The sequence below is a fragment of the Trematomus bernacchii genome, unplaced genomic scaffold (assembly GCF_902827165.1).
Source record: "Trematomus bernacchii unplaced genomic scaffold, fTreBer1.1, whole genome shotgun sequence".
Classification (NCBI taxonomy): Eukaryota; Metazoa; Chordata; class Actinopteri; order Perciformes; family Nototheniidae; genus Trematomus; species Trematomus bernacchii.
The window spans coordinates 962,303-983,344 of record NW_022987546.1 but is presented as its reverse complement, the minus strand read 5'-3'; the positions used below and the strand labels follow the sequence as shown (position 1 = coordinate 983,344).

The following is a 21,042-nucleotide window of genomic DNA, read 5'->3' as shown; positions in this document are numbered from 1 at the left end:
CTCCTCATATCAGTGATATCATTTTATTTGAGCAAGGTTTGAGTCAGCAGCTCTTTCCTCTGTTAATTAACATTTCATGTTTGCTATGATGTTTTAATATCTGATCATCTCTCTGGGACCATAAGTCAGTCGGGCTGTAACTGGACCCCCCCCCATCCCTCCTCTCCTGACCCAGATCCAGAGATCCTCAGCCATTCTCGGCATCCGCTGTCGAGGAGAAGAGAGAACAGCTGGGGCACCCCCCCCCCAACCACCATTTAAAAAAAGCCCGCTCTACATCTCGTATGCTCTGCTGTGTCCACGCTGCAGCAGGCAGGGTTATTAATACCCCGTGTGTAAGTTGGATAGGAAGAGCGGGGTCAGCACACACACTGGTCAGCGCCTGTTACACAGAGAGAGGCTGACCCCCCCCCTGCCCAGTGGCACATACCAGCCCCCCGCCCAGGGCTTTCTACTGAATAAACTGCCTCCTTTCTGCCTTTTGATCCAGAAAAATCAACGTCTAAAAAAACAAAAAAATAGTTTGATTAGAGTTTAATAACACTTGATGTTTCCTGAATGTTCTGATATCACCTGGCAGAGGTTTGGGGGACAGGTTATGGTCAAACTGGGGCAAAGTTGATTGTCGAGAGCCCCCCCGCGAAGGTGAAACACTGCCCCCGAGTGGACAATAACTGGACGGACACCCTAGTCAAACAAGTGTCATGTTTTATTGGTCCCAGTGTTGTACAGTGCAGTCACGTTCCAATACAGACAGGAAGGACTAGACCTACATTTCTACCAGAACTGGGGGAACGTTGCTAAATCAGAGTTGAATGTTCTGTTGATGGAAACAAGCTGACCTGTGTTACTGCAGTGATCCTATCTCTCCCTGAAAGAAGCTTTTCAGTCCCATATGTGTGGAGTGTACTGGATCCTCTTGCTATGCTCCTGTAAGAGATGACAGTTAGAAACAGAACAAGCTACAGAAGAGAAGAAGGGGGGTGGGGGGGGGGGGGGCCACAGGTCGTGTTTTTCAGAGACTGACTGCAGCTGCATAAATAGGAAGCTAGCTGTGACAGAGGGGAGCGGTTTGATGGTGATCAGTACATAGTCACCTGAGTTAAGCACAGAGGGGGGGGTTAGGGTTAGTGTCCACAGCTGGGTTATAAGTGGAGGCCGTGCTCAGAGGGGGGGGGGGGGGGCCAGAAGGAAGGAGTTTTGTGGTGCAGAGCCCTCGCAGAAGGATCTTCCTCTTTGAGAGCTCTTCGTCAGTGTTCATGCTCGCCTCTTAGACGGCTCAGAGGTCTTCTCCCCGTCAGCTGCTCTGGGTGCTCCGGATCTGAGCGTAGCGCATTTTAGATCTACAGAGAGAGAAGATTGGATGTAATTGATAAAGTCAATTAGAGTGGCATTTCGAGGATTGTGTCAAGAAAGAGAGAAAGAATTGGGGATTTCATTAGTTTTTTTAATGATTAAGGTCGTCTTAAAAGAGAGGGTATACAAACATCATGCAAAAAGTCATAGTATATACTTTTTATAAATCAGTCATAGTATGTTGAAAAAAACATAAAAGTTGCATATGTCAAGAAAAAGTAAAAAAAAGTAATTGCATAGTATGTAATTATCAGAAAAAAAACAACATAGTGACAGATGTCGAAACAAAGTAATAGTACAGTATTTCGTAAATATCAGATAAAAAAAGAATAAGTATGATCGGAAAAAAATCATAGTATAGTATGTCGAAAAAGGTCACAGCATAGTATGTCCAAAATATTTTTGAAATGTAAAAAGTCATAGTATATAGTATGTCCAAAAAACCGTCATGGTATAGTGTGCCGGAAAAAAAGAAATAGTATATTAAGCAGAAAATAAATGAAAAATCGACATAGTATAGTGATTGAAAAAAAGTCATGGTATAAAAAAAAGTATGTAAGTGTGTGTGTGTGTGTGTGTGTGTGTGTGTGTGTGTGTGTGTGTACAAAGGAGTACCTGGGTGTTTTCTCTGAACTCTGTCTAGCTTGAGAGGAACCCTTAAACTGGGCTTCAAGTCTTGAGTAGATTCCACCTGTAGGCTGCAGCAACAACAATGCACACACACACACACACACACAACACACACACACACACACACACACACACACACACACACACACACACACACACCAACACACACACAACACACACACACACAACACACACACACACACACACACACACACACACACACACACACACACACTAACACCACACACACACACACACAACACACACACACAACACACACACCACACACACACACACACACACACACACACACACACACACCACACACACACACACACACACACACACACACACACAACACACACACACACACACACACACACACACACACACACACACACACACACACACACACACACACACACACACACACACACACACACACACACACACACACACACACACACACACACACACACACACACACAGTCTGGCGTCAGGCAGCTGTAAAAACCAGGACAGCAGGGCTGACAGCTCTGCACCAATCATTTCATTATATTTCCAAAACCCTGTGTTTGTGAACAGGTACTTGCTTCTTTAGTGTCTTTAGATCTGCTCTGTTCCTGCTCTCCAAACCTCATCTTGGTCAGGTAGCCGATGATCTCCTCCATGCGACGCTGGTCTGGTTTCAACAAGACAAAAAAATTCAAACACAGCAAGATCGAACTTAATGTTAACTATTGAAATAGCTGATAGATGATTGATATGAATAACATTCCGTCCTACCTTCCTCCCTCTGAGCGTCCTGGTTGTACCTCATGGAGCGTGAAATGTCCCACTTACTTTTCTGGACACTCACTCTAAAAAACACACACCAGGAGCAGCAGTGAGAACTCAGGCGAACGGAGGCCATACACACACACACCTATTCAAGTGGTTTATCAGATACATTCAAAAAGAGTTTTAGTCAACTCAACACCCAGCATCTGATACTGTAGATACAGAAATATGTAAGCATGAATATGAGAAAGAGCGTGTGTTTGTGGAAGTACTCACGTGAAAGGTGTGTTGTCCCTGGACTGTGACTGAGGGAAAGAACATCAGATTTAGAAAACACAGCGAAGCAGGTTTCAAAGTTGCACTTTTCCGCTCCAAGGGATAGTTTGGTTCTGCCCGCAACTCAAATCCACTGTAAGTACCTGACTATGGATAGAAGTACTGATACTCAGAAATCACACAGACTACATTGTTCCTCATTTTCTACAATAACTCATGGAAGTTCACAAACTATAAATAAGTATTGTATACGTTGATTTAAAGTCACTATATTTTTAAAAGCAAGATACTACATTTGATATAAATGTGTTACGGTAACTTGAAATAATACACTATTACAGAACAACACAACCCATGCTGCAGCCTTACACTGCATCGTACCAGAGTCAGGGGTGTAAAGTAACTAAGTACATTTACTCAAGTACTATACTGAAGTACAATTTTGAGACACTAGTACTTTACTTGAGTATTTAAATGTTTTGCTACTTTGTACTTCTACTCCACTACAATTATTTATTCCCTTTAGTTACTTAACAGATTTGGATGAATGATGTGAAATATAATCAAGTCTTAAATCAGACTTTAGTTGTGTCCTGGATCCTGGATCCTCTATCCTGAGTCCTGAGTTCTGGATCTGAGTCCTGGATCCTGTGTCCTGGATCCTCTATCCTGAATCCTGGATTTAGAGTCATGTCTGAACCTGTCACTGTGGTCCTGCCTGACTCTCATCATACTACTTCCCTGATGGCTCCCACAGGATTGTTGACATCCTCGTGGATTCATCTTCTTATTATAGACACATGCATTTCCAAACATTTGGACTACCTATGTTGTAAATGTATTATCTCTTCGATTTACACACGGCATCTATTGCACGTCTGTCCGTCCTGGGAGAGGGATCCCTCCTCTGTTGCTCTCCCTGAGGTTTCTCCCATGTTCCCCTTTAAACTGTGGGGTTTTTCTGGAAGTTTTTCCTTGTACGATGTGAGGGTCTAAGGACAGAGGGTCTCGTATTGTCATACTGATATTCTGTACAAACTGTGAAGTCCACTGAGACAAATGTAACATTTGTGATATTGGGCTATATAAATAAACATTGATTGATTGATTGATAGTTCCACCTGGAGTAAATCCACAAGCTACCCTGCAGTATAACAAGTCATTCAAACTAGCTGCACCTTTACCAGCTTTGAGAACACTTTGATGATCAATCATTATCAAACATATATGTATTATTCTGAAATGGGCACATTTGGATCTGAGTACCTCTTCCACCTCTGACCTTAGTAAAACAACAACACAAATCAAATACTTAAGATGTTCATGTAGCATTGCAGTGTTTGGTCCACCTACGAAGTTCAACAGTAATGCAGTCAGTGACTCACTTTCTCTGCTTTGTCTTTGCGCTGGAAGTTTGGAGAGGACATTTGTTTTTTCAGAGGTCTGTGGGCCTTCTTGGCCTTCTTAGCAGCTGGAAACACAAAAACATGATGAGCATGCTGATGCAAGCTGACGCCATCTGCTGGCCAAACACAGCAACTGTTTAATTCCATCCTGAGAAAGGAACAACAATGAAACGTTACAAATAGATTCAATGGTAATGCAAAGTGAGGGAAGAGCAGTGTAGAGGTGCTACACATAGAGACATGCTCATTACGTGTCCTCACTTTACTCTCAACGTTTCAGCTGAAACAGTGACTCAGCATGAAATGGAAGCTGCTGCCAGGACCACAAAGGTCAAAGGAAATACAAAGCTATGAAACACTCATGAGGTCAAAGTGTGTTCATGTAGATTATGAGGAAGAAACACAGAAAACGTCTATTTGAATGTGTATCACTTTGTTACCTTCATAATGACTGCAGTTATAACTATGATAGCTTTCTATTGCAGATGTGATCACGCTGCAGCACGCACTTCTTGATTCCAAACTGCTATTGAACAGTAAGAAAACCAAAGCAATGCTTTTTGCTCCCAAGTCAGCGTCCTCCTCTTGCCTCTCCATTGACACCCTTGATGGTGTCTCTGTTGAGTTTGTTGATACCTACAAATATCTGGGCTTTTGGTTGGACAGTAATCTGAACTTTAAACACCATATTGAAGTCTTAACAAAGAAATTGAAATTCACTCTTGGCTTCCTTTTCAGACTTAAATGTTGTTTTTCAATTTCATCCCGTAAAAGGTTGGTCTCTGGCTTATTCCTGTCCCAGCTGGACTACGGTGATACCATTTATAGATTTGCCTGTCCCACTGTTTTGGCCAAACTTGACCCACTTTACCATGCTGCACTGCGTTATATATCAAATGCACCCTATAGGACTCATCATTGCACACTGTATAGCCTAACTGGATGGTCCTCACTTACTATGCGTAGGATGCAGCACTGGTTTTTATTAATGTATAAAGCCATTTTAGGTAAGCTTCCACTCCACATATGTGCCAGATTTGCCCCAGTTTGTGACTCTTACAACCTCAGATCCAGTGCCTGGATACGGTTCCAGGTTCCTACTGTACGGACTGAGGCTGGAAAAATGAGTCTTTCTTATTATGGTCCTTGGTCTTGGAATGACCTTCAATCACGCCTTAAACTGAGGGCACTTGTCTCTATATCATGCTTTAAATTGAAGTTGTCTGAAGTCCTCACCACCAGCTGCTCTTGCAGTAACAAGTAGTGTACTTTTCTTACTGTCCTAATGTGCACAATGTAGTGACTGCTTTTTGTCTTTTGTTTACTTAGTTATGTTCTCTGTATTTTATATGTTTGTGTTATGTGTAACGTTGCTGCCTTCTTGGCCAGGTCAGCATTGAAAATGAGATTTTATCTCAATGTTTTTATCTGGTTAAATAAAGGTTAAATAAAAATAAAATGTCCATGGGGTTATTGTGATTACACACAATTACCATAGAAACTGCATCAAACTGTCGTTACAAAAGCAATCATTACAAAATAAATGACAAGAACACAGAGGAGCCTGTAATTAAAACTCACAGCAGCTTTAAATGACAGGAACTTCCACGACTTCTTCTTATTTCTTTCAGACAGGCAGTGCGCCTACTTTGTTATCATTAGACCTCTCATTATATTTGACCCTGTTTCTACTCTACTAAGTATTCATGAATAACTTTAGTATTTTTAAACCTGGACCCTATTGTTCAAGTCTTTGTGTCTGATGAAGACAACTAGTCAGTCAGAGTCTATTTGTGTTAATAGGTTTAACTTGTGTAAAAGATTCTCCATGTGATGACGCAACATTTCAGAATGACACTTCTCTAAAGGAGACTTGTTGGGACACAAAAACAAAACATGAACTGCTTTACTGAAACTAAAACACACCTTCTGTCCCTCATTACTTCTGCCACACAGCACAGGCTGTGTATATAAACCATCTGCCACATAATGAGCTACAGAGCTCCCACACCTTGTTTCTTGGACAGCTCCTCTTCATCCCCCACCTCATCCTCAGTGACCTCTGACCCTGTGGTGTACTCCTCATCCTCTGACAGGAGGGACTGCTGCCTCTGGAGGAGTAAAGGTCACATTGTAAACATTAGCCCTCTTGATGACACTGACTTCGCTAACAAAATAAGTCCTTCAAATCACCTCGATGGGATTGTAACTGTAAAGACAGCTGGCTAACAAACAAATACATTTAAGAATAGAAGCAGATGTAATGAAAGAAGTGAAGGAAAAGTCCTACCAGTTGCAGACTCCAGTTTTTCAAAAGGGAAAACTGGTTGAAAAAATAAAGTAGCTTAAGTCAGAACCAGAAACATAACATGCTGGTAGAAGAGAAGCATCAGAATAGCAACACACTGAGAGAGAGACTCACGGTGCAGCCCTCCCCCTTCAGGGGTCCCAGCAGGGTGGGCTCCAACAGAACATCACAGTCCGGAACCTTCTCTGCACCGGAGGGACTCTCCTCAGGACTAACACACATACAAACACAAAAACATGTATTCAGAAGCTCTCACAACAACTGCACCTGTGTAATAGTATCAAACACACTCCTGCTCACCCCTCTGGAGTGGGGGTGCTGCACACACACACGGCGTCTCGGTGCAGCAGCAGGTCGTTCAGGACTCGGGTCTGAGCGAAGGTCGCCTCGTCACAGTCCTCTTCATCAGGGACGTTCACGATGTGGTCCCGCATCTTACAGCCCTACACAGGAACACATTCACGCTGTAACAGAACTCCTCAACACACGGTTTGAAATATGTATTGGCAACAAATATGAAGAGTAAACCTAAGATTGGGGTCGGCCAGGGAAGCCTCTGGGTGTCTGGAGTGTCTAATAAAAAAGCTGGGAACTGTTTGTAAATGTATGTAACAATAGCAAAGTTGTATGATATCAAAACACACGCTTGACCGCCCCAACTCTTAAACTTCACATTGCGCTTTTTGCTCTTTGCTCACAGCGAAGGTGGGTGCAAAGCCTTGCAGTGAAAGCATTTAGTTAGTTTTAATTCTGTGGTTACATTTGCTGCTTGCCCCTGGTGTTTAATACGGCTGTAATCTCATTGGTTGCATGAAAGATCAGTGGGAATTGAGGTCAAAGTTGAAATAATTAGAACTTTGAGTGCAGTGCTTGGCGACAATTTCGAGGGCACTGCTTTCAACGTAGACAAATATGAGCACAGGATGCGCAGAGCTGTTTTACTGCTGGTCATGTGAAGGCAGCTGATTGGGTTAGCAGGGCTCCGCTAGCTCCTCTGCTTGGGACTCTGGTGTCAGTGTTGGACATTGTAAATGGTGGATTCGTATACATTTCTATCTTAGTGGTCACACACATATGTGGTCATACACAGCACCGTACACACAGTGAAACGTAGTGTCTGCATTAACACATTCTAGTATTTTATGAGCAGTGGGCAGCCACTGTAACAAACCCGGGGCACGGCGGCAGTGCCCAGGAGGGGAACTGGCACCTCATAAAATAACTCTGTGTGTGGTGTGTGTGTGTGTGTGTGTGTGTGTGTGTGTGGGGGTCCATACCTTTGGCATACCCGAGGGGTCGAAGCGGAGCACCCTCTGGTTGCAGCAGGGGTAGATTCCTGCACCATGCCAGCCTTTCTCAGTGGCCATCCCAGGGTACAGCACAGTGTCCGGGTGGTACTTGCATTGGGTCAGCTCTGCACACACAAACACCTACACACACACACACACACAGAGACACACACACACCCACAGAGACACACACAGCACACCCACATGAGACACACACACAACACACACAACACACACACACACACACACACACACACACACACACACACACACACACACACACACACACACACACACACACACACACACACACACACACACACACACACACACACACACACAACACACCCACACACACCACCACACAACACACACATCACCCCCAACCACACACCACATACACCCACACCACACACACACACACACACACACACACCACACACACACACACAACACACACACACACCACAACACACCACAACACACACACACACACACACCTCTTTAGCTGGGGATGGATACAGTCAAAAGTATGTGTGTGTCCTTCCATGTATGCACTCACCTGTTGGCACCGGGAGCAGGGCAGGTAGTTGATGGTTCCCCAGATCCTCCAGTAGACCAGGACCCAGGACTTGAGCTCCTCATATAGGGCACTGATGTATTCATGCACATCCCAGCTCTTCTGCCTTAAAACACACACACATGGATACACTGTGTTTTAGAGTTTTACAGTAAATGGGATATTTCTGTTTATTTTCAGCTGAACAAACAAAGGAGCTACATGAATCTTTTTCTGTGCTGTATTACTTAGTGTGTGAATAGATGATCTCTCCTCGAGAATCAATGTTGATTTTCCCAGGAACACAAGAGATGTTCCTCTCTGTGTCTTTGGTCAGCATCTTCAGGCAGAGACCACACCTGGGAATGAGCACACATATAAATGTCCAACAGTGAGACTGATAAGAGAAGACGCGACTAAAACCTTTAATAAAAGTGAAGGGAATGCTTGGTGGAACAGAGGCGAGCTGCTCACCGGTACAGGGTCGAGGCGTTTCCAGGGGAGTCTCTGTTCTGGCAGTTGGGATCGAAGAGACGCTCAATTTTCTTCTGGAACAATTTACTTTGGGAAGGAAATTTAAAAAAAGCAAAATAATCTATTTATGTAAATGAATCCAGAGAATGTTTGAAGATTACTTATTATTTTAGATAGTTTGAAGCTTCAAAGCTTTATTCATAACGTTTACATTTGTCATTTGAACTCTTTGTATTTGCATGTGTATTCATTCTGTTTAAAGGAGGTATTTCTGAACCGTGACAGATTAAGATTAAGTTACACTAATATAATAAGAAATATAGTATTTATAGGACTAGATTCCAGAGGTGGCTGGTGGGGTAGTGACCAGCTTGTGTGATCCAAACATGTCAAAATAAAAGATCATAATCATTTCCACAATTAATTTTGTTATTTTTCCATCCATATTTGTTGCCATTAAGCCTTTCCAAAATAAAAGGTTTTACAGCGGTTTGCTTTCCTGCTTGCTGCACCTATAATAAAGGGGCGCTCCAGCAGCAGTTTAACACTACCATAAAAAACAATTACAAAATTTGTTTTGGCTCTTATACAATTATTGAAAATATTAAGGCGTACCACAAAAACAATCATATCATGTAACTGAATTAACTTGGTGTTCCTTCAAGATGTCATTATGTTAATACTTATTCAATGTTATGAATCACTTTATTCAATTTAAGGAATGTATTGGATGATTGACTTTGAATGGTGACAGTATAATAAAATATGACAACAGAAATGTGAAGCCTCGAATGCTCTCCCATATTGGTACCTTTTGAACTTGTCTTTTTTGTCCCGGATGTCGTCGGCCTCGTTGTGGTTGAAGAGCTCTGCGATGCGGGTTGCCAGGTTGCTGTTGATGCAGTTCATGTTGCAGGGCGTAGCCACGACGGAGCTCATGTGCTTGTGGCAGTACTGGATGCACTCCTCCACCTGAACATGGACAAACATACACCTTTTGGAGACTTTTCCAGAAATAATTCATTTCATTTCAATGACCCTAGAAATATACTGATTAAGCCCTACTTTGTCATTGTTAGAATGTTATCTTTAAATACAGCATGGGTATAGAAATGCACAGCAAACTGTCTAAATAAATGTTGGGGCTAAATAACGTCAACACTCTTAACATCCATGCAACATCAATTTAACAAAGCTCTATATAAGGGCCTTCTGCTTTAAGAGAGAGATTACCAATTATCAGTTCTGAACATCTCAATAAGTCTTTTTTACAATTCAAAACAAAAGGCCGAAGCACATCACCACAGCAAGCAATGGCACGTCACAACACTTACTAACGTATCCATCTTCAAGAACTCGGAGGAGATCAGGATTGAGATCACATTGCTGGGCTCTGTAACCGACAAACACTACATGACCAACCAAGCAAACACTAACACAGAACACACAGCCAGTGACCCACCAAAAACACAACACAGCTATTCCCATGTGTAACAATGTCATATTGATTATGTTTTTGTAGTTTGTCGGGGATTTACCGAGGCGGGGTTTGTCCCGGTTCCCCTCTCCCGCAGAGTTCCTCCTGACGTAGTTCATGAGCCAGTCGAAGATCTGCACGTCACAGTGGACCGAGATGTCCACCTCCTCCCACCTCTGGGCGTCCACAGACAAATACTCAGCAAAGTAACGCATCTCTTTGACTAGAAGATCTCTGGGGCATGTGAAGTCCTGCTTCAGGTTCTTGGTCTCATCACACACATGGATCACCATGTTGGGGCTAGATATGGGTATAAAAGAATACTTTGTGTCAGAAGTATCACTGTATGTTTCTGATCATCATGAAAACATGCTGGAAAAGCGTTAAAATGTAACTAAAATATAGTGGAATGAAATATGTTTGGGTAGGTCACACTCATTCAATCTTATATTAATGGACATTCATTTGAAAGGAAAAACAACAATCTTCAATACTTACTCTCGTGGTTTCTGAGGTTTGTCTTCCTCCTCTGCTGAGACTCGTCTCTCTTTCTTCTCCACGGCACCAACCCTTCCTGTGGCCGCTGATTTTGAGCCTGCTGACACCAAAAGGAAAAATGTAAATAAAGTCACACACGGTAACAAATTGTGTCTTTTTTTACTTTGCTGTTTAATATTTCTAATAAACGTTATGTATGGGTTTAGTTTCTCCTCAATTTGCATGTTACACTTAACTTAACTGACATTTGTGTTTTGGAAAGTCCAGTATAAAAAGGGGGGAAATTAAAAGTATGATTTTGACTCATTCTTTATGGAAAATCAGCCCACAGAGAGTACACATATGGCCAATTTCTGGTTAAAACTGCCATTTTTGGCCATTAAGGGATTCAGCATCCTCAATAACCCCCAAAACCACTCCAACATTGTCCAAATCGGCCAAGTCATGTTTTAACTATTGTTTACATAGGCTATAATGCCATTCATCTCTATGAACGCAACTTATGCTAATTGTGCAAATTGCCCAACATACACAAGTTAGCATCCGGCAGTTTCTATGTGCTGGGGACCCGTACTATACATTTCTAACATCACATTTTGGTGTACTCAACATTTCCGGGTTTACTATGCTGGCCACTGGCCTGTAGTGTTTGAAGCTGTTCATCCATGATAGTTTTAAATGTGTCAAACTGCAAAATCGTACCTTAAAGGTAGGGTAGGTAAGTTTGAGAAACCAGCTCGAGGTACACTTTTTGTTATATTCCATGGAATGCTCTTAACATCCCGATAGCAATGAATATCTTAAGTGCTTTGACAAAAAATCCATAAAAAAATGTCATCTGTGGAAGCCGTAATACTATAAAAAGCACGACCAATCATTTTAGCCGGCCCGGCTAAAATAACTGGATGGCCTACCTGCCTGTCAGCCTTCCATCTGTGCACAAACTTATCTCGTGCCCTCATTGGTCATGTGCGCGTTCGTGTGTGTTGGAGGAGGGGCTCTGTAAGGAAGTGGCAGATTTTCTCCGGTTGTGTATTTTCAAATTCTAGCGATCTCGAGCCGGTTTCTCAAAAATTACCTACCCCACCTTTAAGTGGGTTAGGAATTATATATATATTTTTTTTCTTTATCATGTTTATTTTGTTTAATCTTTTATTATTACTAGGTAACCAACATGTATGTTTTTTGGGTCTTTTGTTTGTACTGCATTGTTTATTATTGCTCTAGCATTTTATATAAGGGTTCAGCCTCTTAAGTTTTTATGGTATACTTGACTATCTGGACATGTGTGTGTTTCAATTTCAATAAACAAAGTGATGTATTGTACTCAGGATGTCACTAACGGACCTGTCACTTTGCTGCTGCTCTGGCTGCTTCCTGTCTCCACCGCCTCCACCGCCTCCCCAGCCTCCAGCAGTGTGGGGGGGCCGTCTGAAGGGGAGGTGCTTCCTTCTGTCAGGGCATTACACTGGTTGTCCACGTGAGGAAACCCCCCCGTGGTCTTCAGCTCCTCAAAGCGACAGGCACACTACAAGATCACATCAGAGACACAGTATTATTTCTTACCAACAACACACCTAACGTCACTAAACGGTGGAATGATTGATGGATGGGAGGGGACAGATGGAGGGGCAGATGGATGGAAACAATGATAGTTACCCAGCATTCCAGTTACCTCCTTGGAAGTGAATCCTGGAACCAGCTTGGCTACATTGTCCCAGTTTATGGGCTGGGGCACCCCCCACAGAGAGCCCAGCACCATGTCCAAAACCAGGACGTTGTTGTCATAAGGAAAGTTGTTGTTATCCGAGGAGAAGCGTCTCATCTCTACGGAGGCAGAGAGATGAGAAATAAAAGGCAGTAAGTCAATGATGAATGCCTACAGCTGCTTGATGATTGTATTTTATATTTTCTTATCATTATGGAGCATGGTGAATGGCCACTGTAAAATACCACATAGTACAACTGCAGTACATTTGGACAATGTCTTTTTTCAAATAGGCTGTTGACTCTGAAATACTTTTCAAAGGAAATCAAATTAATTCCAGATATAAAACCATAAACAATAAAGGTTAAGTGCTGGAAAAAACCAACCAATGCTCTTTCCATTTTTTAATTACATGAACTGTAAATTACCAAGGTGTATTGGTACATGTGAATGTTTACTGGTGAATTGTAGTATGTATAAAATGTGCTTTTGTATTTCTTTTATATTTATTCTCAATTTGTATTTTGCATTATTCATAGAAATATATTCTTAGTGTTAATTACAATTTCATCACCTTTAAATGGTAATTAATTGACTTTTAAGGTATTTTGTTTGGTCACAAAAAGAATATATATATATGTGGTGCATACAAAGATACAGAAAGAAGAAAACGTAGAAAAACTAAATAATCTTAAAATAGTTATAACAGCTATTTTAACAACTATTTTAAGACTATCCTAACAAATCAAAAATAAAGACAATATTTACACAAAATAAAATTAAGTGATAAACTAAGTACAGTGAAATATAATAAAATATGACAAATACTATATGCTATATTTAAAGTGGAGAGCTGTGCTCATTTAAAAGTGGTGTAAAAATGGTGTTAAATTGTAATTCAAAATAAGTCAATATCAATATTTTTAAAAGGTTTACGTTATTTTGAGAATGTTTCTCATTATTTTGATTAACAAATCGTTAGTTTAAAATAAATAGATATATTTTAAGAAAGTTTCTTATTACTTTGATAGAGTGGAAAGTTTCCATTATAATGATTTACGGGATATTTTTTATTTATTCATCACTAGTGTAAGTTTTGACTTTTTTGAAATGGTGGAAATGATGAGTCCTTCACTAGAAACCAAAGTTGCTACGATGTTCTACCATTGAATACATCGTAGGTCGTAACAAACTGAAGGGTCTGCAGAGGTTAACCAAAGATAATAATAGCAGCCAAAGATGTTCGCACTTTACATACATTTGCTGATTCAGACGAATGTAATAAATCCAATTTATGCAAAAGAGAAACTTCGGAATGTCAGTGGAGTAACGTTAGTGATGCTAGTGCAGGCCGAGTCCCTCTGTCCGCCCCCTGCTGCATCAACACCACATGATTATAGGTCAAATTCATTCAGCTGGTTCTCTACAAACATTTCAAACGCTAAGAATGGTTAGATATAGTGGACATACTTATCTTGGAGAGGGATTTTCTTCCCCGTTGTCTCGTACAGTGCAGTAGGAGTCGGTGCCTGTCTCATGTCATGGTGTGTGGATGATGATGATGCTGCGGTGCTCTCCTACCGGCTAACTGCAGCTACTGCTAATGCTAGCTCGAGGAACCTGCTGCCTTCAAGTACTCCTCGTAAATGCCTAGTCACAAACTCCAGTGATACAGTCAGTCGCATATATTTTCGTTCATCTTTTTATTTCAGATTATGCTCTAAAAACCACCCCTGGCGATAGCATATATTGCAATGTCATGATAAATTGTGCGGTATTTATTCATATAAATGGTTATGCTCACTTTCATAGAAGTGATTTAAAGTTATGCGGTCAAAAGAAATACATTTTAAAAAAAGTATATTTTGCCAAATTACTATTTCCGACTTCAACAAAAATACCTTTGAGCTCAGTATCACCCATGAAAACATAACTTCCAATACTTCATGAAGGCAGCATTAGCTTCAAGCAACTAGCATATCGGCTAGCTAGGTAACTTTATGTAGCTTCCCATCAGACGTTTGTAAATGTTTAAGCCCCTAGCTCAGTAGTATGGGGAAAAGTTACCGACCGGCTGTACTGTCTAAATCTGAACTTTGCAGTAAAGTCAAGAAACATTTTACTCAAATAAACGCTGTTAAGTTAGTCCTGTTCTTCGCTGCGTCCCTGTTGTCGCACTGCAGCAGGTGAGGCGTCCTGTTGCTTAGAGACAGAGGCCGTAAATCGATTACTTTTGTCCTCCTCAACATTTTCCCAAAACGTAATAAATTCACATGGAAAAATGTAATACTAGCAGTATTAGTACAATGAAACCTAGAAAAAAAACTATCTTGCTATCTTGGCCATGTCTGTGGTGAAACCCTGTTATTACTAATGAAACTCACTTCATAATCCAACTAGCTACTAATGATATATTAAGCCATTACACAAGGAGCCCAACATGATTTTCTTAAATATTTATTTTCAAAATAATTATATCAAATATTTACAAAATTACTTTCTCGACCAACCAAAAGCTGAAAATGTGCAAATGTAGCCCCCTTCTCATTCTGAATAACCCAATCACATTTGCTTCACAAATAAGACTATGTGGAGAACTACTACATGTAGGGGCAAACACCAAATAACATTATTATGGTATCAAATAAAAGACCTTGGCTTTGTCCTTACAGCGTCAGTATACAGATGATGAATCAGTGCACCACATTAACTTAAACATTGAACTAATTCATGTTAATTAACAATTTCAACATATTAAATACAAAATCCGACATTATCATTAGTACAGTTGTGTATCCTAATTAGCGAATACACAGAACCTTTTTTCTTGTACAAGCTCTGAATGAAGATATGTAAGGATTACTTAATTCCAGACACACTTGTTCTAAACAGTACAACAGGAAACCATTTAGTTTATCATCAGGTCCAGATTGTGTTTCATCTAATTTGAATAATTATAGATTTGTAGTACAACTTGAGCAATTCTTAATGAGGACTATGCTGTTTCCCCTAAGATCTCCTGTCAGCTCATTGTTAGTCAGGCTTCAGACTAAAACACAAATACTGAATGAGCTAACCCATAATAATCACACATAACCTTGCATAAAGAGAAATGCATACATGCACACACATCACAGGTCCGTCTTCTCAGGGATGTTTAGCACTATCGAGGGCATACTGGAGTTGGATGTTCCCACACTAAAGGGAGCGGGGGTTTCTCTGTACACTAAATCTAGCAGGGCCTCTTGAGAAACAGGGGCAGAGGCTGAGCCGAGACCCGGTGGAAAGCCTGGGGCATGACTTGGCTGTTGGTGAGAAGAAAGCGCTGTTACTGAGGCCTGTGTGGTGCCTTGCTGGACCTGAGCAAGCCTCTCCATCTCTGCGTGCTTCAAGCCTCTCCTCTTCCCCAGGACCTTGACGTAGTTGGCTGGGACGAGTCCTGTGGTCTGGCCATCAAAGCTGGCCAGCAGCCAGCCACGCACCTTGGGCTGTTGCTCTAAACACAGGGGAGAATACAAGGTCACAATCTGAGCTCATCAACATCAAACACACACACCAAGCATTTCTCTTTAGAGAAATCTTGAATTTTTACACAAAATGCCTTTCATGATCACTTCCTCCAAGGAGGTTTTATATTTTGCCTCGGTTTGTTGGTCTCAGCAGAATTACAGAAAAACTACTTGCAGAAACCTTGGTTTAGCATAGCCTAAGGAAGAACATGTTGGAGATCTTAATCAAGGGGGATGGAAGCACAACATCATTTTCACTTTTGCTAACATTGCAAGGCAGGCCGTGCTGCATTCACGTGGTGTCAAAGAAATCTGACAAATGGGTACCAGAATGGGAAAATTCACATGAATGCCACCTTAAGTTAGAACAACTTGGAAACAAATACTCATATGTTGTCTAAATGCTCTGAGCAATTAAATACGACACATGTTCTTTATAGCATCCATATTGTTCCCACATTGCAACATAACCCTCATAAACACATACAAAAACCAGCAACTCACCATTAGAGGAGCAAGTGCCATTTTAATTGACTATTTGTTTGATACTCTTCACTCAAAATACACACTTTTAAAGGCTTTTTGATTGGATATGTCATTTTCAGTTATTTCTATATTCTAGTTTAACGCTAACATAACTTCCACGGCAAATTACTAGAAGTGTATTTTGTTAAAATACTTGAATAAAATAAGATGAGAAACCAAATCAAGGAACTTCATGAAATTAATGCAAAAATAAAATTCCAATTCTGTCTTTAAACACTTTTCAAGGATTTATTACATTGACTGTAATGGTCTAGTTTACCATGATGTGATGAATCATTTTTGTATGAGAGGAACGTGAGGACAGAATACATTGTCCTGTTATTATTAGCGAGCTCTCACCTTTAGGGGCGAGGTTGAGCATGTCTCCGGCCCGCACAGAGATCTCCTCCTCAGACGCAGCAGAGAAGTCATACTCTGCTCTGGCCACCACATGGTCATCCTCCCCACTCGCCCAGTTAGTGGCTAAACAAAGAAACACAAAACATTGTTACTTATTATTGTATTAAGAGTAAAAGACAGGCTACGTACACCAAAATCAGCTTTTCTGGTACAGAATTAATCTTTGGTCAATGAAACGATGTTTTTTAAAGATATCAAAACATCTTCAACTGTAAGTCTTTGATATTTTCTCGCTACTTTCAAAAACTCAAACAGAGACGAGTACCTGCCGCAGCACTTGCTCCGTCTGTGTGTTTGAGGGAGGGAGAGGGAGAGGGTATTACGTGTAATGTTTCTGTAAGGATGAGTACGCTTTTTTTTCTCTAGCAGAAAAGTGCTGGTCAGAGCATTTGAAAAAATACCCTGGCACTATGTAGATAAGAATTTAAATACTAATAATAATTGCGACATCATGTAGCTTCAAAGTTTAAAACTGTACGATAGAATCATTTAATTTGCCTGTAGTCTGTCATATACCATTGGAGGTCTATTGTTTTGGGGGATTTTGGGGGAATTAGTATTAAGTGGTCCTTGGTCTGAAAAAGTTAGAAAAACACTGATATAGATACAGTGTTTCTTAACTGTTGGCCAATGAGACACAGAAATGTTTTCATTACAAATAATTGGTAAAGCCAGCAGTAATGGTGAACTCAACTGTGCTAGCATCTGCTTGCTAAGTGTTGGACATTTCTTTACAAACAGAGCTGCTGATCTAAAGTGTAAAATAAATGAAGGACAGCTCCTGAGCTAAAGAAAGTATGTGCATACTGTACACATTTAAAAGTTCACCATCTCGTGTGTAAAATTTGGAATATGAGCCTCACCGCTTTCCTCAGAGCCAGGGCCAGAGCTCAGCAGTTTCCAGATAAGGTAGGGTCCCCCCAAAACTACAATGAAGAACAGAAGGATAGGCCAGGACTTCACAGGCTGGCCCTCAATCCCCGCTCCATCCCCTCTGGACACACTTGTAGCAAGGGCATCACTTGAACTGTCTGCCCACAAGTCGTCCACCTCAGCGTCTGATCTCCGGCCCAGCAGCCTCTGTAACCGTCGGTAGAAGTAGCGCAAGGTGCGTACCAGAGCGAAGGCTGACAGAACTCTGGTGAGATGTGAGCGCAGCCGTGTGAGGTGGTTGGCTACGTCCAGCACAGCACGGAAACTGTTGTACACGGCTGAAAAGGTGGCGTCCAGCATCATGCTGACGGAGGCAAAGGCCTGGACGATGCTCTCGATGGACTGGAAGGCTCCGCGACTGCTCTCCTCCGCCTGCTGCACGAACCGGCTGGGGGCGACCTCTTCCGTGTGAGGGGGGCGGCCGTACCCTCCTCCCATGCCGTAGCCACCACCACCACCACCATAGCTGTATGGGCTGTAGCCACCATGCATGGAGCCCCCATAGGGGCTGTAAGACGAGGAATTAAAAGAGCTGTAGGAAGGTCGGTAAGACTGCTGGGCGGAGCGAGGGGGCACCGGGGGAACCATTCTGGTCAGGACGGGACGGCCTACAGGAGCGGGGCCTGGAGCTAAGCCAAAGTTTGCAGATCTGTGTAATGAGAAGACAAGACAAACGGTTCAAAACATTGTCAATTATTTTTTTAATCAACATGGTCCACAGGACTAGGGTGGGAACTTTTAGGATTTAAGTCAAATAACAGTGTTGTTGTTGTTATTTGTATCAAACTGAGCTTATATGTAATGTTTGGCAGTATATTGCCTGTAAAGTAATACATGGTTTAATTTTTTTTGTTATTGATATTTTTGTTAATCGAGCCCAAGAGTCCATATTATGTATTATTTTGGCTGGATGATTTTTTAACATTTGGTTCCCCTTTTATGTATTTTCCCATTCCAATTGCAACGTACGTGTAAGTATGTGCATGAATATGATTTATATTATGCTATACATTATTTATGTATTTTATTTCAAAAACATTACAGTTATTACTAATGCTTTAGACCTATTAAGTTTATTCAAATAAATAGCAGCAAACTTTCACATTTGTGTGATTGATTTGTAAAGACAGTATTTTTGAGATACAAGTAGTTAAGTAAAAGTTATAAAGTATGAAATGAAAATATTCAAGTAAATTACAAGTAGCTCAAATATACTTGAGTAAACGTAGGTTACTTATTCATTGCACCACTGAAAACTACCCGAAGTTGTAAGGGGCAATTCGAAATTATTAAATGGTTTTAGTTTACATGTTGCGATGCATTTAATGTACAGCGTTTCGATACACACTTTATGTAACTTCAGATAGCAGACACACAACATGGCCTCATTAGGCCTAGCTAGCTGGTTAGCTATTAGTAGCACAGGATAGCTTACTTTATTTAAACGGCTATCGTCGGTAAAAATATTTTGACAAATACTAATTAGATCATTGTTCAGTGTTTTAAACCACCATGTCAAAGTCTCCACTGTTTGGAACATATCACCTCGCTTGTGCAACAACTTTAGTGTAAACTAGCTAACTCTCTAACAACAACTGCGAACCAGTTGTAGTTAGTAAACAAAAACCGTGTCAAACTAAGGCTATAGCGTTTACCTGTAATTCATAGGTGCACCCATTGCCCCTGGGATCATCCTTTCCCATGGCTTCTGAGGAGGCTGTGGATCCATGGCAGAATAACTTCCACAAAGTGTAAAAAATATAATGCGAACTCTGTCCCCCTGGCAGACTGTCCCGCTGCCTTCAGGTTCCTCCGTAATTTCCTGCTTCGGATCGGATATCGTAACTCATGTGTTTATAGACGTATTCAATAGCCCTAAAGGTACTGGACTGTGGTCAGTGTATGTTTTGGTCATTGGATTTTCTTTTCACAAAAGGATATTCAAAAACAAAAAACGACTGGATATTTAATTTTCGTTTTAAAATTGAAAAACCAAAATTGAAATACAAGGCGTTTTTCTTTATCATAGTAAAAAATGGATTTACTAAACTTAAAAAACGGGATGATTTTCATTTTCTAATTCTCAAAACTAAAATAAAATCACTAGAAAACAGAAACAAAAACGACCGGTTTTTCATATTCTGCTACCGGAAGTTACCTTACAAAATAAGAGCGCAGATGAGGTCAGAATCCGTGTATCTACGGTCCATTTGTTTCTCTTTATTAAACAACTAAACGGAAGAGCCAGCGCGCTGCCTATACCCTACCTTTAACAATCCTGTATGTTTTTCAAACTCGATTAGTTCACCCTGGATGGTTAAACAATTAAATGCACTTTTCATCTTTGTCCAGCAGAGGTCACTGTGATACCTCACAAAACTGTCTGTATACTTTAGAGTTATACATACACATATTGCGGATATGTTGAACAAAGAAGACGGATTTCATTAGTATTTTACATATTGATATTTCGTCACATTGACAGTAATCAATCTCATGTGGTTGGCTAAAACAGAAGCAGAAGTTTGGATTTCATTATCTACCCAACTGCCCAACCTTCAGGAAGCCGGGATTTAAAATATTAGCTGAATAAACAGACTACAGTAGGAAGTAAACATGACACACACACTATGCTCTTATATATAATTCCTCTTCATGATAAGATGCTTCTGTTGAAACGTGGCTGAGTTCTGCTTGTTATACTCTAAATAATAACATTACTATAGAGACATGCTTGCTAGGATGCATGTTTACAAAATAACTGTAAAATAAGTGATCAATTCAAAATATTAATAAAATACATTTAATTGGAAATTCAATAAAACTTTACTGTTAAGCAGTGGCGGCGCCAGAGATTTTCTTTTGGGGGTGCTGTGGGGTAGCTTGACGTTTCA

The 21,042-nt window shown here is 40.9% G+C and overlaps 2 protein-coding genes across 2 annotated transcripts; both read right to left on the bottom strand.

Moving 5' to 3' along the window:
• Positions 1–1,172: 1,172 nt before the first annotated feature.
• kiaa1841 (KIAA1841 ortholog) lies at positions 1,173–14,774 on the bottom strand. Its single transcript, XM_034122628.1, has 21 exons — positions 14,232–14,774; positions 12,729–12,880; positions 12,401–12,581; positions 11,054–11,150; positions 10,617–10,855; positions 10,413–10,471; positions 9,890–10,050; positions 9,079–9,165; positions 8,853–8,963; positions 8,608–8,731; positions 8,034–8,186; positions 7,057–7,199; positions 6,871–6,967; positions 6,739–6,771; positions 6,460–6,559; positions 4,428–4,513; positions 3,043–3,071; positions 2,773–2,846; positions 2,580–2,668; positions 1,972–2,054; positions 1,173–1,343 (listed from the first exon to the last, which is right to left on the bottom strand). The coding sequence occupies exons 2-21, from the start codon at positions 12,876–12,878 to the stop codon at positions 1,298–1,300; spliced, it is 2,142 nt and encodes a 713-aa protein (XP_033978519.1). The 5' UTR covers positions 12,879–12,880; positions 14,232–14,774; the 3' UTR covers positions 1,173–1,297.
• Positions 14,775–15,201: 427 nt separating this feature from the next.
• Positions 15,202–20,035, bottom strand: pex13 (peroxisomal biogenesis factor 13). Its single transcript, XM_034122640.1, has 4 exons — positions 19,804–20,035; positions 18,079–18,797; positions 17,156–17,278; positions 15,202–16,257 (listed from the first exon to the last, which is right to left on the bottom strand). Exons 1-4 carry the CDS (start codon positions 19,875–19,877, stop codon positions 15,893–15,895), a joined length of 1,281 nt encoding a protein of 426 aa, XP_033978531.1. The 5' UTR covers positions 19,878–20,035; the 3' UTR covers positions 15,202–15,892.
• Between the last annotated feature and the right edge of the window lie 1,007 nt (positions 20,036–21,042).